General features: G+C 37.4%; 1 protein-coding gene across 1 annotated transcript in view; it reads right to left on the reverse strand.

The window, feature by feature from the left end:
• The window catches only part of tenm1 (teneurin transmembrane protein 1), a gene marked incomplete at its 5' end in the record, with an annotated part of 116,118 nt that overhangs the window by 46,699 nt on the left and 52,612 nt on the right, over nucleotides 1–16,807 (reverse strand). The window contains 10 exons of the mRNA XM_079417973.1: nucleotides 721–982; nucleotides 1,727–1,846; nucleotides 4,290–4,506; nucleotides 6,084–6,230; nucleotides 6,366–6,392; nucleotides 7,802–7,987; nucleotides 10,791–10,991; nucleotides 13,041–13,235; nucleotides 13,766–13,867; nucleotides 14,040–14,250. Of these exons, the coding sequence (XP_079274099.1) occupies nucleotides 721–982; nucleotides 1,727–1,846; nucleotides 4,290–4,506; nucleotides 6,084–6,230; nucleotides 6,366–6,392; nucleotides 7,802–7,987; nucleotides 10,791–10,991; nucleotides 13,041–13,235; nucleotides 13,766–13,867; nucleotides 14,040–14,250 (1,668 nt within the window). The remainder of the gene's footprint in view (nucleotides 1–720; nucleotides 983–1,726; nucleotides 1,847–4,289; nucleotides 4,507–6,083; nucleotides 6,231–6,365; nucleotides 6,393–7,801; nucleotides 7,988–10,790; nucleotides 10,992–13,040; nucleotides 13,236–13,765; nucleotides 13,868–14,039; nucleotides 14,251–16,807) is intronic.

Genomic DNA, 16,807 nt, shown 5'->3' on the forward strand with positions numbered 1-16,807 from the left:
GCTGTCTACTGCCTACATAGGCTACTGCCCTCCAAGAAAGCATCTTAACTGAAATGAATTCTCACGAGGGACTGATTTGAAACACTCTACACAGGCAGAAGGACTGCGTGAAAATTAAAAAATTCCTTGATTTCCCTTGATATTGCAATCACAATTATTAATACTAAAAGTAAAAATAGTGGTTTTGTGTGGGCAACTCAATGTTATATTGTTACTGTGGGCTACACATCTAAATTTAGCTGAGAACTGTGTTCTTGAATTGCTTGCTGTTTTATTCATCAGTCAACTTCAGAGAGACTGTTTTCTTAAAACGTTGAGTAAATTATACACTCAAAGTGAACAACGCATCAATATTAGAACGTTCTCATTACATTATAAATCAACAAAGGTGTCAAATTTACACAGTTTCACGCAACTTAAATTTTGGACTCTTGAAAATGCTCACTTTATAATAAAAAAAAAGTCAACACTGTAGAAATCTTATTTTTACGCTGTTTATGCCTTGTTGATTATAATAGGAACATTCTTCTTTCTCTAGCACCGGCTCGCAGTGTGTATCAGGTATTACACGTCTAACACTGCAAGCTAGCAGTTTCATGTGTCACATAAATACAGTTGAAGTATACAAGAGACTTGAGTAACATTGATTCTGGTATAGTCTCATAGCATGTGGCTAAGATATTGCATCCAGTGTTTTCTCAGACTGAATGTGTCTCACACCTGCAGTTCAGGTACCACAGTTCCTCTGTCCTCACAGTCGGCAGCGAATCGCGGGAGAGGAGCGGACAGAACAATGGCATGTGGACTGATCAGGTTTTTCAGGTCACAGACAGGTGGTTTGGACTCAGCTCTTTCCATAAAAACACGGTCCAGGACCATGAACTGGTTCCATGGAAGCCAGACAGACCGAATCTGGGACAAAAATGGGGCGCGCTGGAACAACAGAGTCACAGAGATTCCGCCCACTGCCAGAAGATCAAAGCTAATGGGAAAAACAAAAATACGAACACTTAAAAACAAAGGTTCACAATTTTTCCCTATACCAAATCGACAAGACAGTGTGCTGTAAATACATATAATTCATATTTAAAGACTGTGGTTGTTCAAATGTCTTAATTATGTTAAAAGTAGTAATCCAAAAAAATAATAATAATCTGCTTAGAATTTTTTGTGGACACCATCATGTTTTTTCAGGAGTCTTGAAAAAATGACTGGAAATAGAACAGCGTTTATTTGAAACAGAGATCTTTTGTAACAGTTTGAACAGTGTCTTTGTCACTTCTGAGCAATCTAATGTATTCATTTCTCAAGACAGTCTTACTGGAAGAAACTTTTGAACGGTTGAATAGTGTATTTATGAGTGTGTGGTTGAACGGTATATTTATGTGTGCGTGTATGTGTTTGTCTGCTTTAAATATCTGAGACTTAAAATTCAATTTGAATATGAAAATAATTTTTTTTTGATTTTTAAATATAAAAAAACCAAAGAAACATTAAGCCATAAAATGAATAAGAAATATTAAGATCACTGTTTAAATAACAATGTTATTTAAAGAATCATTAGGTTCTATACAACAAGTAGAACATACACAACACACTTAATATATAAATGAAATATATAGGAGGTTAATACAATGTCTACGGTGTGTATGTGTGTTTGTCTGTGTGTTAGTGCATGTTCCATTCCATTTCTTTTTTTTACAAAGTATTTAAGAGTGTGTGTTACCTGCCGTCCTGTCGGCTGAGCGTGTATCCATATTCAGGGTTATGCTGAAACGTGACGTTCACACCAACGAGAGGAGTTCCATCAGAGGCCAAAACCTGACCTCGAATTACACACACTCGACTGCACAAAAAAAAGAGAAAAAGAGAGAGAGTCACTGCAAGAGAAACCAGCGGATCTGTCAGGAGAGATCGAAACTGAGAGAGGAGCCTTCTCTTTTCAGTAATCAGAGAAAAATACAATACATGCTTCAATCGATTTTAAACTTCCTCAAACTAGACGATGACTGCAAAAATCATTTTGGGAGATTATTTTTGGTTTGAGTCACTGCTCATAGCAGCTAGCTGTTATTGTATCAGCATATAAGAGCCCGAGGAAGTTTACACGAGCTAACGAAATGCTTGAACACATTCATCTGTGTGTGAACATATTTTTGAACTCAGCATCACCGTATTAAAGGGATAGTTCACCCAAAAATGAAAATTTTATGTTTATCTGCTTACCCCCCAGGGCATCCAAGATGTAGATGACTTTGTTTCTTCAGTAGAACACAAACAAAGATTTTTAACTCAAAACGTTGCAGTCTGTCAGTCATATAATGGGAGTCAATGGGACCCACGGCTTTGAGAGACATACACAGACAAAACCAAATTAAACCCTGCGGCTTGTGGCGATACATTGAGGTCTTAAGACACTAAACAATCTGTCTGTGCAAGAAACTGAACAGTATTTATATCATTTTTTTACCTCTGATCCACTGCCAATGTCCAACTGTCCTAAGCGCGTTTACAACAGCCGGCGCGTGATGCATCAATGTGCTCTGGCATAGTAGACGCATACGCAGAAGCGATCTGTCGTGTGTATACGTCACTCATTGTTTACACCCTCACACGCTGGCTGTTGTGAATGTGCTCAGGACAGCTGGACATTGCGGTGGATCAGAGGTAAAACATTATATAAATACCATTCAGTTTCTTGCACAGACAGATTGTTTAGTGTCTTTAGACCTCAGTGTATCGTCACGAGCCGCAGGGTTTAATTTGGTTTTGTCTGTGTATGTTTTTTTGTCTCTCAAAGCCGTGGGTCCCATTGCCTCCCATTATATGACTGACAGACTGCAACGGTTTGAGTTAAAAATCTCCGTTTGTGTTCTACTGAAGAAACAAAGCCACCTACATCTTGGATGCACTAGGGGTAAGCAGATAAACATCAAATTTAAATTTTTGGGTGAACTATCCCTTTAACACTTTTTTTGATAATTAAATATTCACTATTGCATCTGATGTAACTTCAGACTGTTTATTTGTTTTAAACACATGTATTTGCCTTAGTATTTGAAGTTTTGGACAAAACTATGGTCTAGGAACAGCAACCATTTTGTCATGAAATGTCATTTTTAATCAGTGTGCCATAATATATATATATATATATATATATATATATATATATATATATATATAGTGGTGGCCCAAATTGTTAGAACATTTGCCATATTTAAGAGGTTTCAGTTGTTTTTGTTGAATTGGCCATTACAATACCCATAAAACAAACTATTGCTGGAACTACCTGCAATGGAAGGAATCTGCTGGAACATTGAGAATGATGGACTGGCCCCCTCAAAGTCTGGACCTCAACCCCTCGAGCAAATTTGGAGCAAGTTGGAAAATAAACTGGACAGATCTATTGTAGATTCAAAGCAAAGCCTTTGGCTTGAGTTGCTGAAGGCACGTGTTTAAGTTCTCAGGAAATATATTGACACTATGCCAGAGAGATGTGCTGCTGTAATTGTTGCAAAAGATGGCCATACCAAATATTAAAGTTAAAAGTTGATAAAAACAGTACGACTCACTTCATCTGTTATTTGTTGTGCTCAGAGCAACCATCATTTCATGAACAGGCAAAAAAGGTTAATATTTTCAGATCCGTCAGGTGTTCTAACAATTTTGGTCACCACTGTACATCTCTTTGTTTCTGTGAGGAGGATACAAATTTGATATGCAAAATAAATATCAGAATGACCTGCATAAATTACCATTATGACTGCTATCAAAATTACTTTGAATGAGCAGTTCATGACCTCTTTCTCCCAAATTACCCCAGGCACTCGGATCTTGTTTTCCCCCTTTTCCAGCCAAAACATTGGCAACATTGGCATGCAAGAGGATGCTTGGGTTTGTGCAGTATCATTTCAATTTCACATGTGAATGAGGATGTCAGAACCGATGCGGGCTGGTGGTTTAAACGCCCAGTCAATGCTGTCAATCATGACCAAAGTTTGAACTAAGATGTTTATTCCAGTCTGACAATAAAAGACAGTTAATGTCGCAAGTCTGCCTTTACTTCTACCCAAAATTTCAGTGCGATCACACAACAATTCTACAAAGAAATATTAAAACAAGTGTCACGGTTTGAATAGGAAAATTCTGGGCATATAAATACAGTTACAAATCTTTGAGTATCTGGGAAAGATCGTGATCAAGTGCTGTTTTCCCTGTAATAAGATTATGTGTGCATGTGTATTGGCTCAGTGTGTTTGCGCTAATATTTACAGGTGAGTGTTTATCACCTGCTGTCAAATGGCAGGTCTCCTGGCAGTATGTGTGTGCTGTCCCGTCCAATGAGGAACCGCACACGGTTGAAGAACTGCCGTGAAGGGCTTGTCTCAAAAGGGGCGTGGCTCTGCTGGATGATGTCACGTGGGTCAGGCGAGCCTTGGCACAGCGGGGCGCTCGCACACACCTGCTGACTACAACAGTCTGGGTCGACACAGTCCATGAGACCATCTGAAACACACACACACACACACACACACACTTTACATGCAGAGACATGTAGCCTTGATGCAGTTTGCCCTTGCTCTGCGTGTGTCTGTGTGCGCATGATCTCATTTGTCAGCTCCATTAAAGGGGATCTGTGTTTTTAACCTCCCACAGGAGAAAGTCTCCGAGAGAATAACCCAGAAACCTCTCTCTCACACACTCACACGTTTAAACAGACGCCATAAAGAGGACATGCATATTTCAGACTTCTATTGTTTTAATATAAAGCTAATGTTAATCACTACAGACTCAACTTAATTGTATTTTTTTTTTGCATTTTTTTTACACTTTCATAGTTCTGCAAGATTTCTTTTATTTTTTTTATTATGATTTATTTATTTATTTTTAAATTGAGGGTGTCCCCAAAGGGAGGTTTGGTCAGATTTAGCTAATTTATATAGTACTATACTAATTCCCGGTTTCACAGACAAGGCTTAAGCCTAGTCCCAGACTAAAATCTAAGTCTGAACTGTTTCAACTGAAAGAAACTTGCACTGACTGATCTTAAAATATATCAGTGCATTTGTTTTGTCTCAAGATGCACACCAGTAATGTTTTTTCTAAGGCATGTTTATAAAAATGACTTAAATGTCCTAATTGAACTATGGCCTAATCCTGGTTTAGTCTAAGGCCTGTCTGTGAAACCAGGCCTATATTTATGTACTAAAAATATAGCTAACTAAATCCACTCACACAATTTGAGACATAAGCCAAAGTGTTTTATTATACAACAGGTGGTGCATTTTTGCACATATAGTACCATTCAAATGTTTAGGGTTACAATTTTTAACCGTTTTTGAAAGAAGCCTCTTATGCTTCACAATGGGCAACACATTGAACACATTTTATAAGTGGTCAGAAACTTGTAAATAACTCATGAACGAATAAAGTTACGTTGAAACCAAGCACACCGTTGGTTTTCTTGTGACATTACCAATAAGTGTGATGTGTCACATGGCCCTCTTCCTATTGAAAAAACAAAAGTTGTATCCAAGATGGCCGACTTCTAAATGGCCACCATGGTCACCACCCATCTTGAGGAGTTTGCCCCCTCACATATACTAATGTGCCACAAACAGGACTTTAATATCACCAACCATTCCCATGTTATTACGGTGTATCCATATAAATGGCCCACCCTGTATTTTAAAATGTAATTTATTCCTTTGATGGCAAAGCTAAATTTATAGCGGCCAAGAAATATGCTCAAGAAATATTACTTATTATCAATGTTGAAATTATTTGCTGCTTAACATATTGGTCAAAAACATGATACATTTTTTTAAGGTTCTTTGATAAATATAAAGTTCAACAAAACAGCATTTATCTTAAATGGAAATTGTTTACATTATAAATGTCTTTACTGTCACTTTTGATCAATCGAATGCATTACTGCTGAATAAAATTATTAATTTCTTTTAAAAAAAAATCTAACTGCGCTTACACAATACCTTTGTGAGTATGTGCCTGTTAACATAAAGCTAAATTCATCGGTGCTATATCTGTCATCCACACAGCTCATCTTCTATAGGGTTTTTTACCGCTGTCATTATCTTTACTGTCATTGCACTCGGTTTCCATGACGACATTACAGCCTGGCCCGCTCCATCCTGACTGGCACACACAATGCCAACCGCTCTGCTCCAGCGTACAGCGTCCATTACCGTTACACAACCCCGGACACGCATCTAAGGGAGAGAGAAAGACAGCACATCTATAATCACAGCATTCTTTCTTCAGACCTTGAATAAAATTGTTCATACAAAAGACATCACAAAGTCATCTATTCATTCCTTCATTCACTCTATCACACATACACTTACCTTTATCAAACAGATCCAGGTAATGTGCTGCTGAAAGAGTTACAAAATGAAAGACAGAGAGAACAAAGAGGAGAAATTACATTGGAGACATACTTCAGAGAAGCTCTGTGTGTGTGTGTGTGTGTGTGTGTGTGTGTGTATGTGCATTGCTGTTTTTTTTTAAAGTGTCCCTGTCGTTCGCTGCCTTAAGCGTATATTTGTCCTTTGAGTTTCACAGTCTGTTCTCATCATGAGTGCCACAATTAAAGAAACGCGCTTTGACTCAGAGGAGGAAAAAAGACGGAAAAAAAGGAAGAGAGGGAGACGCACTATATTGGCACTATATATATATTAGTGCTGTCAAAATTAGCGTGTTAATGCAGGCGATTATTTTTTTCAGTTAAACACGTTCAAAAATATTTAACGCAATTAATGCTCTGCATGGGCAGAGCTAGTGTTGGCCATCCCACTCACAACTGTATATTTCTGCTGAAGGGCACAGGTAAATATGACATTTATTATAATGGGTTTATGTGAAGACTGTTTTAATTTCACTTAAATTAGAAGTTACTTTTTTAAAGTCAAATAAATGTTAAAATTGATAGCTTTCATTTATACTGTAATGTTGAATGGCTATAGTCAATGGTTAAATATTAGGGGGAAAACTATTTCATAGAGACATCGGTAGTGTTGGTATCAGTGATACTGGCCTTCAGTCAAAAAAAATATTCCATTAAACAAATATTAAAAATATGCTGTCTTTATCTAGTTTGTACATTAATTTGAAGATTTAATGTGAAATTATTGCAATATAAAAGTATATTTAAAATGTAACGCTAGGTGTGATTAATCGAGATTAATTTCAGAGAAATGTGTGATTAATTACTTATTTTTTTTAATCGATTGACGGCACTAATATATATATATATATATATATATATATATATATATATATATATATATATATATATAGTTTGGTGTTGGACAATAAAAGGCCAGGCAATTGAAAGTTTCTTATGCTCACCAAGTTTGCAGCATTTACTTTTTTTTAAATGCCGTTAAAACGGTAACATTGTAAACTACTATTACAATTTCAAATTTTATAATATAATGTAATTTTTATATATTTTAAAATGTCACTTATTCCTGTGATGGCAAAGCTGAATTTTCAGCAGCTGTTATGCCAGTCTTCAGAGTCACATGATCATTCATAAATTCTAATTTTCAATTTGGTGCTCAAGAGACATTTCTTATTATCATAAAAGTACAGAAGTAAATCTTTTGTATGGTAAAAGTAAATCTTTTGTAGCATTATAAATGTCTTTATTATTAATTCCTTTCAAAATAGTATAAAAAATCATACTAACTTCAAACTTTTGAATTGTATAATAGTATATATAATATTGTGTAATAATGTCATATAATAGTATAATACAATTGGTGTCATTCTGACATACCAATAGTGCAGTGCTCTCCCTCCCAACCGGGCTGACAGACACACTGTCCGTCTCTGCACTCTCCATGCTCTTCACAGATTGGATGGCACGCCTGTTTGTCACAGGTGGTCCCCTCCCACCCCTCCTCACATTGGCAACGCCCAGCAACACACACACTATGGGCACTGCAGGGAATGGGGCAAACCTCTGAAATAAATGACAGAAAGTGACAGAGAGAAAAATACATTTGTTACCATCCGTTACAATCGACCATAGACTAGATTGACGATGCATCTCCACATCCTCCCACTATAGAAAAGTGAAGCCAAAACATTCACAGTATGGCCACTGTCTTGCAAAAATCTTGCGAAAATGACATTAATTGCCCGAGCCCGAGTCTGCATAGTAGTGCTCATTAGGTGGAGCCGTGGAATCAAAGTCCCACCCAAACTCCCGCAGACCCAATCACAAGCTCACAATCATGACACCACACCCCATTTTTACAGCATTAAATGACTAATTTAAAGCAAACTTATTAGAAAGAACACTTGCAAGGCGCTTTGGCTTCACTTTTCAAGACTTGTGCGGCACACTTGCAATCGACACAAAATCTTTGCAAGTTTTTGTTTACGCTGCTTCTTTTTCGTCTTGAATTTTATACACCTATTGAATGCATGAAGTACTGCATGTTCACTAACTCTTGCTGCTTCACATCAAATCTTATCTTTTGTTTTCCTTCTTTCGGTCTGTTTTCCTCCATTTCGTACTATACATCTAGTATATGGACATTTTTGAAATCAATCCAGTGATTTTCTGTGTGTTGTTGGTGGATCATGCTGGTTCACAGCTGGCTGCTGCACTGCACCATGACTGCCGAGAGCTCACTTCCTGCTGTGGTTATATCTTGAACGGAGGAATTTAGTGGTGTGGTCATGTGTTGACACTGCACTTGATGTCCCACAATTTTTGCCTCGATCTGTGGCATGGATGCTGTCGGTCGTCACAGTTTGCTTCATCGCTCCATTGTTTTTCACTCATTCTGTTTGGACTGTCTGGGACATTGCAAACAATCTGAGCACACTGGCTTAAAGTACAATATATACAAATATATACAGTATACTATATATACCAATTTGTATTGTTTGCCATATATACTGCAAGTGCCTTCTTCTAGAAGACTTTTTGACTTAAGTCATTTTGTACAACTTTTTTTTGACTGAGTGCATAGACATCGGTGCGGACTGAGTGCATCTTTGATTGTGAAAGCGAGCGTAAAGAGAGAAATTCAAGCACATCCTCTTCTCTCCATCTACAGTCTGCTTTTTCACACCAGCCTAAACTGTCCGAATGTTACTGTGCTTCTGAATTCAAGACAGAGTTTAGCACGGTTTCATGACAAAAACTATTTCCCTGAACGAGTAAGATATCTCTGCTCTCTGGCCCTCAGACAGAATGGCTTTGTCTTCACGCACACTTACAGGATTCGTGACGGGTCAAACTGAGATGACAGTTTTTCATATCTTAAAAGTCACTTAAAATAAGCCTCCACATTTCTCCTCTGTAACTGCAGCGCTGCGCGTTGAGTTTGGACAGCCTCTCCTCTGTCTTTCTCACTCCTATTGCCCCCCACATCTCGTACCGTTCAAAACAAATTATCCTTGCTGTTCCATAAAGCACATCGGACGAGAACTCTTCCTCTCAATCACACGCCAGATATAAATGTCTGGAAATGACAGGAAGGGCATTAAACCGCATTGTATACACACATTATCAATTTAACTGCTCTGCCGTGGAAACGGCCAGTTTCAAGCTGTAATATTCATGCATTTTGATAAATATTGCATTTTGATAATCTAATATTTAATAAATGCTTTCATATTCTAGCCAGTGGCCAAAAGGCAATGAGTTACAAAATCCTGCTGATCTTCCAGAAGAGCAATCTCTTTGCAATAAAAAAAGTGTTCTTATTTAAATATCATCGTTGTTAACCAGGAAATTATGAAACTGATGGGACGTTCCATAGACAGGGTACAAAATAGCGCCTGAATCTCTCACAACAGGAAGTTCCATTTTCAACAAATTGCACAGTGAAAGGAGCTGTTTAACCTTCAGAATATATTGATCGTCAACCTCAAGAGAGGACAGACTAAATATTACAAATGTTGTTTTATTTTCTATTCATTTTATATGAGGTCTACAATTTTTGCCACCTTGTAACAAAAATTTGGGACATGTTTAATACAGTTTGTTAAATTTGATAGAACTAAACATTAAAAAAAACATCCAAATTTAAATAAACATCCAAGGTTGCGGATTTACCTGAAATGATGTTATCACTCAGTAGGGGCTAGCTAGTCTAGTCTTCCTTGCAGTTATTATTAAACTTGTATGTCCCATAAATTAAATGAATTAATTTTTTTATTACAATAACTAGAGTAACAGGGTTAAATTGTCGAACTTGACTAATGCAGTCAGCACGACAATACTGAGAAAGTTAAGTGTGAATTTTTAGATGTAGTAAAAAAATATGGAATTTGGGCCTCTAAAGCTCTTAAAATTGACATAGGATAACAAAGCGCACTGTATTTGTGTAAAGTGTATATATCATGTATTTAACTGCAATCCTCTCCCTCCATCTGTAAAACAGGATATTCCACAGTCCAGCAGGTTTCATTTACGAGACGCACAATCAATCAGACAATAAGAACGAATCCGTTTTCTCTATTAAAGAAAGTACATTCCCCTTTTGCAATGTATATCACATTACAATTAAGAGCCGATCCATACTCCTGCACAAAGGGCCCTGCTTTACTCTGTCAGACAGGAACGGGAACTGGATTTGGAGTTTTGGGGTCAATGGTAACTGAATCAAACTAAAACCAGAAACTTCTGAGTGAGAGACGCATGACCAAATGATGAAGAAGCACTTTCAAGACTATAATTACAAAAGATAAGATGAAAGGAAAAAGCCTGCACATTTGTATGTCTGTGTGTTTTGACTGATACTCACCCACGGAGCAGTCGTCACCGTTCCATCCCTGTTCACACACACACACCCCTGTCTGGGCTTGGTACGTTCCATGACCTGAACATTGTTCTTTACAGGCAGGAAGTGCCGTCTCACAGCTCTCACCTCCCCAGCCTGCCGAACACACACACTCACCGCGCACGCACACACCGCGACCTGAGCACAAGGGATCCACGCAATCCACTGTAGACACACACACACACACACACGCACACAACCATCACACACAGAAATAACAGATTTGTCCATGAGCATTTATTTACAGGTGCATGTAGACTGTATGTGCATACAGTATAAAGCCATATGCAGACAGAACTAGTTTTCCCTGAGAAAGTTGGGAAAATTGGGGCTTCATCGATGTACTTCATGATTTTAATCCTGTTCGAATTGAGTTTTTCTTCAAACTAACTCGGGTACAAATTGCGGTGCAAATTATCTTAGAGACATCTAATCCCATTCGGATCGGAAGCGTGTGATTGCAGTACATTATTGTTTTCACAACGCATCTTCTCGTATATTTTGACCTACGTCAAACACCGTAATTAGATCTGAATTTCTTGTGCTGTCTAGTGCATCTGCATTATGGATTCGAACCATTTTGCATTCGATCTGGGTAGAATATCACTTGAGTTTAACATAATGCTCGTACTGGTAAGCGAGAAAGAAAAGCAGATGATTATTGAATAAAACTAATAATTTAAATACTACAAAAATTATTTTATTTATTTTGGTGAAGATTACGTTTGGCACTGTTATTAAATTATAACTGTTTTGTAACTGAGCGCAAAATGACAGCCCCAGAAGAGGAACAATTAAATATCCAATATCAGTTGCCATATACCCTATATATAAAATGATCAAATACATTTTACATGTATAAAATATGCACGTAATTTATTCCTGTTATTTATTATTGGTGATAAATTAATGAGTTATTAATGAGTGTTCTTATTGCCGTCAATGTTTAAACAGTTTTAGCTGCTGAATACTTTTGTAGAAACAGTAATACAATTTGTTTCTAAATACAAATATTTTGTAAGATTATAAATATCTTTACTGTCTCTTTTGATAAATTTAATGCATCGTTGTTGAATAAAACTATACATTTTTAAAATGTTTTAAAGTATTACCACACACATTTGAAAGGTAATGTGTTATGATTTCCACAAGAATATTAAGCAGCAAAAACAATATTAATAATAATAATGATAAAAATGTACTTTTTTTTGAACACCAGATCAGCATATTAATATGATTGCTGAAGGACCATGTGACAAAATTCAGCTGTGCAATCACAGGAATACAATTTAGTATGAATAAATTTACACAGTTTACTAATTTGTTCACTGTAATAAATTGTGGCCACATTGTACTAATTCATTCTCTCGTTTTGAATTACTAAATCAAGGAAAAGAACTAGTAAATCATGGCCATGATTAAAATACAATGAGGTAACAAATTAGTACATTGTGGCCACAATATATAATTTTCCCCCACATTTATGGCGCTCTGTACTGTGATACCTATTTAATGTACAGCAATAATTGCTTGTGAAACGTTTCATCTGCTAAATGAATAAATGTAGTAAAATGTAGTAAAAGAATCAGGTATTAACTTAAATATTTTTCTTACTCATATATATTATATTTAGATTAAAACATCATGAAAACATGAAATCAAATGAATTCTGTCTGAATAGTGCAGAGGCAGAGAAGGTGAAACATGAAAACAGCACAGTCAGAGAGAGTGCATAACAAAAAAGAACAAGATACAGCAAATACATGTAAATTCCAATTCCAACAGTAACAATATGTTCACTTCAGTGAATGTGTGTGTGTGTGTGTGTGTGTAGATGGGGAAGGTGTCTGATGGAAAAGCTAATTTGGTGGATGGATCTACATGGGATTAAATTGAGTCTCTCTCTCTAACTCTCTCTGTCTCTCTCTCTATCACTGAAATGGCGGCAATGAATTTTCAGCTTAATGGTTAGGGGAGAAAGTGTGTTTAAAATCCAATTACAGGGCATTCATCATAAACAAGCCGTGGAGATAGACTAGTAGCTCTGCTCGCACACACACACTCACATGCAGCATGATGGTCATGTTGCAGATGAGGGTTATTTGTGCTTCAAACTCAATCTTTCTATCTAAAAATGAATCTAGTCCATCAAAAGCTGAAAATGTTTTAATGAAAGTGTGTGTGTGTGTGTGTGTGGGTGAGAGAGAGCTGTACCTTGCTCACAGTTATCGCCCTTGAAAGCAGGAGCACACACACAGATCCCGTTGACACATTCTCCATTGTTGGAACAGGTGGGATCGATACACTGGCCTTCCTCCACCTCACACTCCGCCCCTTTCCATCCAGTGTGACACACACACACACCTTTCTCGTAATCGCCGTTCCCACCACACAGCACTGGGCAAGAGTCTGAAATATAGAGACAAATTCATGAATAATCAGATCTTTGTTACATTGTGTACTCTAAGAAGTAATACTGTGTGAAAATCATGAACGATAACTATAAAGATAACTCTATTAGCGTTCACACCAATGCACAATAATGTTCTGTTTATTCAAAGAGTTATGTTGTCTGCTTCTTTATATGATGGATTCTGATTGGCTATCAATGTTTTTGTGATTCCAATGATATTGTTTCTCTGTGCCATCAACGTTATAGCTGTGGTGTGGATTATTGCTATTTTTAAAACTATATTTATTGTTATAGTTATCGTGCTTGGAGTGAATGTGCCTTTAGGCTCATAGTTTGACTGCTGCTAATGTTGTTCGATGGCTTTACTGTACAGATAAAATGTTGATTATGTCATTGTGTATTTGTGCAAAACTATGATCATGTTGTGTATAATTATATTAGGTGTTACTATGTGATTATGTATATTATTGAGATAATACTGTGTATCATTGTGTGATTATGATTATGATTGTGCCTTCAGTTGTACCTTTTGAACAATCTGGCCCCAGGAAGCCAGTAAAACAGTGACAGTGTCCGGCGACACACTCTCCGTTACCGTTACAGTTAGTGGAGCAACCATCTATTGTTTCTGAACACACAGATACAATACAGTTAAATAATTCTGAAGTACACATCTATTTTGTGTACTGTTAGAAAGCATTTTTATAACCAAAAACATAATCGTGATGTAATAAGTTTGCTTATATCAAAAATAAAAGCATTCAAATGAAGGAAAAAACAAATAATTGTTGGTTTCTCACCTATGGGTGTGCTGTACACCACCACCTTTTCCATCTTTCGACCATCATTATAGAAGGCCAGGTACCAGGTGCCCACATCAAGGTATTCCACAAAGCCTGTCTCCTGCAGAGCAGACACCAGCAGACTTCGTGGAGGAGGGTTCGGAATTTTGACATTCCGGGAATCCTGCTTAATCAGTTGTCTCCCATCCAGCAACTTCACAAAGTCAAACTGGAGGAAAAGGACATACATTTATTTGTGTATCTAATCTAAATTGTGGTAAAAATAATATAGCACAGATCGACAGTTGAATTCATGCCCTTGGCACACTGACCGTCCGTAACTTGGTGCTCTGTGTATCAGCAACGCTCTGTACTCTACCCTATATCTCTGATGTTGATGCTGCCAACCTTGGCACAGTCTCCGAGGAAAACAAGCTCCTATTTATATGCCCAATACTTGCCAAAACATGCATTCTACAGAACTGGAAAAAGTAAATGACGTATATCCACCCAACACTGGAAATGACCACGCTACATTGCATTCATCTAGGGAAAGTGTCTGACAAACCCTCTGAATGCCTCCATGTCTGGCAATCTATTTTTAGATACATTCATTTAAAAGCATGATAGCAAACATATTCATTATCTGCACCTGCAGGAAGTCTCCACAGGGTTAATGCATGGCACCCCATATATCTTTTAGTTCTTTTAATGAGGAAAAAAATAAAAAGTGTGAGCGAAAAAAAAAAAAACTAAGGAAGTATCAATTAATAATTGTAAACAAAAAGTAATGCATAATACAAGGTAAATTAAGTAAAACAGCTGTGTGAACAAATACTTAGTAGCAATCAATTATATAACATAAAATTAAACAAAACAACAAGTCCAAATAAACAAGGATTATTAAGAAAACAAATTAGACATCAGTAGTGCAAAAATATCAAAAACAAATGCAATGAACAAAATTATTATTAATGCAAAATAAATAAAAACCAATAAAGCAGCCATGTCAAATGAGGTAAAACGAATGTAAATAAAATAAAATGAAGTATCTGTAGTGCAAAACGAAATGAAATACAGCAACAGTGTAGAGTAAACTAAGAAAGTAGAAATTAACCTAATTAAATGTAAACAAAGGAATAAATTATACAATGACAACTTAAACAAGTACTGTTAAGACATAAAATGAAACATCTGTAATGCAAAAAAAGTAATAAAATAACAGCAAAAAATAAACTTGGAGGGTAAGAAATAAAAAAAGGATTCCAGTAAAGAATTAATAAAACAAGTAACTAAGAAAGATAAACTAACGAAGAAAAATAAGACTTTTTTGGGCTGAAGGGTTCTAAGCACAATAGGTAACATTGTCAATATGACATAGTTTACTAATGACGGCAAAGCTCTATAAATCTTCAGCTGTTAATGGCACTAAGAATGAGTATCTTCCGCACCCTCATCTGCTCCCTACCGTGACTGACATGTGTTACTAGTGGGCATAAAGTAAGAACCTTCCCATGCTACAACATCCACACACCCACACACACACACAGGCCTGCAGTTTGAGCAAACACGGCCAGACACACTGACATTCCCACACACAGAGTCCAGATCAAGTCAAGAGTTTCTGCAAATGCGAGACGTTCACATCCAGGCGTTTACAGCTCACCATCTGCACTCGTTTGACTCAGCCTGCAATCAGTATATCTGTGTTCAGCGTCTGTCTCATCACCTCGCACCACTGTGTCACTTCGATCCCGTAAGTGGGATGAATCTATCTCCAAGGAAACTGGAAAATATACGTGGCGTGTGTGTCTGTCTGTCTGTTTTGGGGGGGATTGCCAGTGTTTAGACCGAGCTGTTACAAACATCAGAAACATCAATGAGCGGCGTTCTCCGAGGCACTACAGAACCCTCTGGCTATAATGAGTCCCTCTCCTCCTCCGGAGTCACTCTGGAAGCAGTGGAGGCACTGAATCCCTATCGGCTGTAATGACTCTCACGCTGACAGGCAGGAGCCAGCAGGGCAGCAGTTGCACCAGAGCCCCACTGCTTTTAATGACAGCCAGAGAAACTGAGGAACGATCGTGGGAGCCGCAATGGAGTTGACAGTCTCAGTGCAGTAGTGATCTGTCAGGCCTCAGTGAACACACACACACACACACACACGCGCGCGCCGAAGTAGACCCACAGAAGCTGTGGCACTGTAAACATCTCTATTCTGACATGCACACACAAAAGAAGGCTTTTCATTAAGCAGGAACATTTAAACAGTCTTCTTGCTTTGCCTCCGCCTACATATGCGAGCACGTATGCAAATGAGGCGAAAACGAGAAGCCTTAAATTGAATTAGACCGGGCTCTAATTTCTTGAGCAAAGTGAACAGTTAATCTCAGATGATATCCAGAATAATGAGATGTAATTAGCATGTTGGGGTCGTCTGAAGTACCTCGTTAGATACGCTCCTGATCCTCCTTGTTATCTGCCAGTCATAACAATATGTACTTAGAAAACGTTTACCAACACACGAGCGATCGTGACGAAACCTGGGCATGGATGCACAAGTCTGATAGCACACTCTTCTTTCAAACACACTCGCTCACATGCCGTCTTACACAAACACATAATTATTTATAACTTATTATTACTTTATATAAGAATTTCTGTTTTTGGTGCACATTTTTCACACTGTTGAAAGAAAGAATACAAACGCAGGGTTCTCGAGATACGGTTTTCAAAGTTAAACTACTTTTAAACTTCACACGGCTCATGGAGTGAGATGCAGGTGA

Source organism: Barbus barbus, assembly GCF_936440315.1.
Source record: "Barbus barbus genome assembly, chromosome: 6".
NCBI lineage: Eukaryota > Metazoa > Chordata > Actinopteri > Cypriniformes > Cyprinidae > Barbus > Barbus barbus.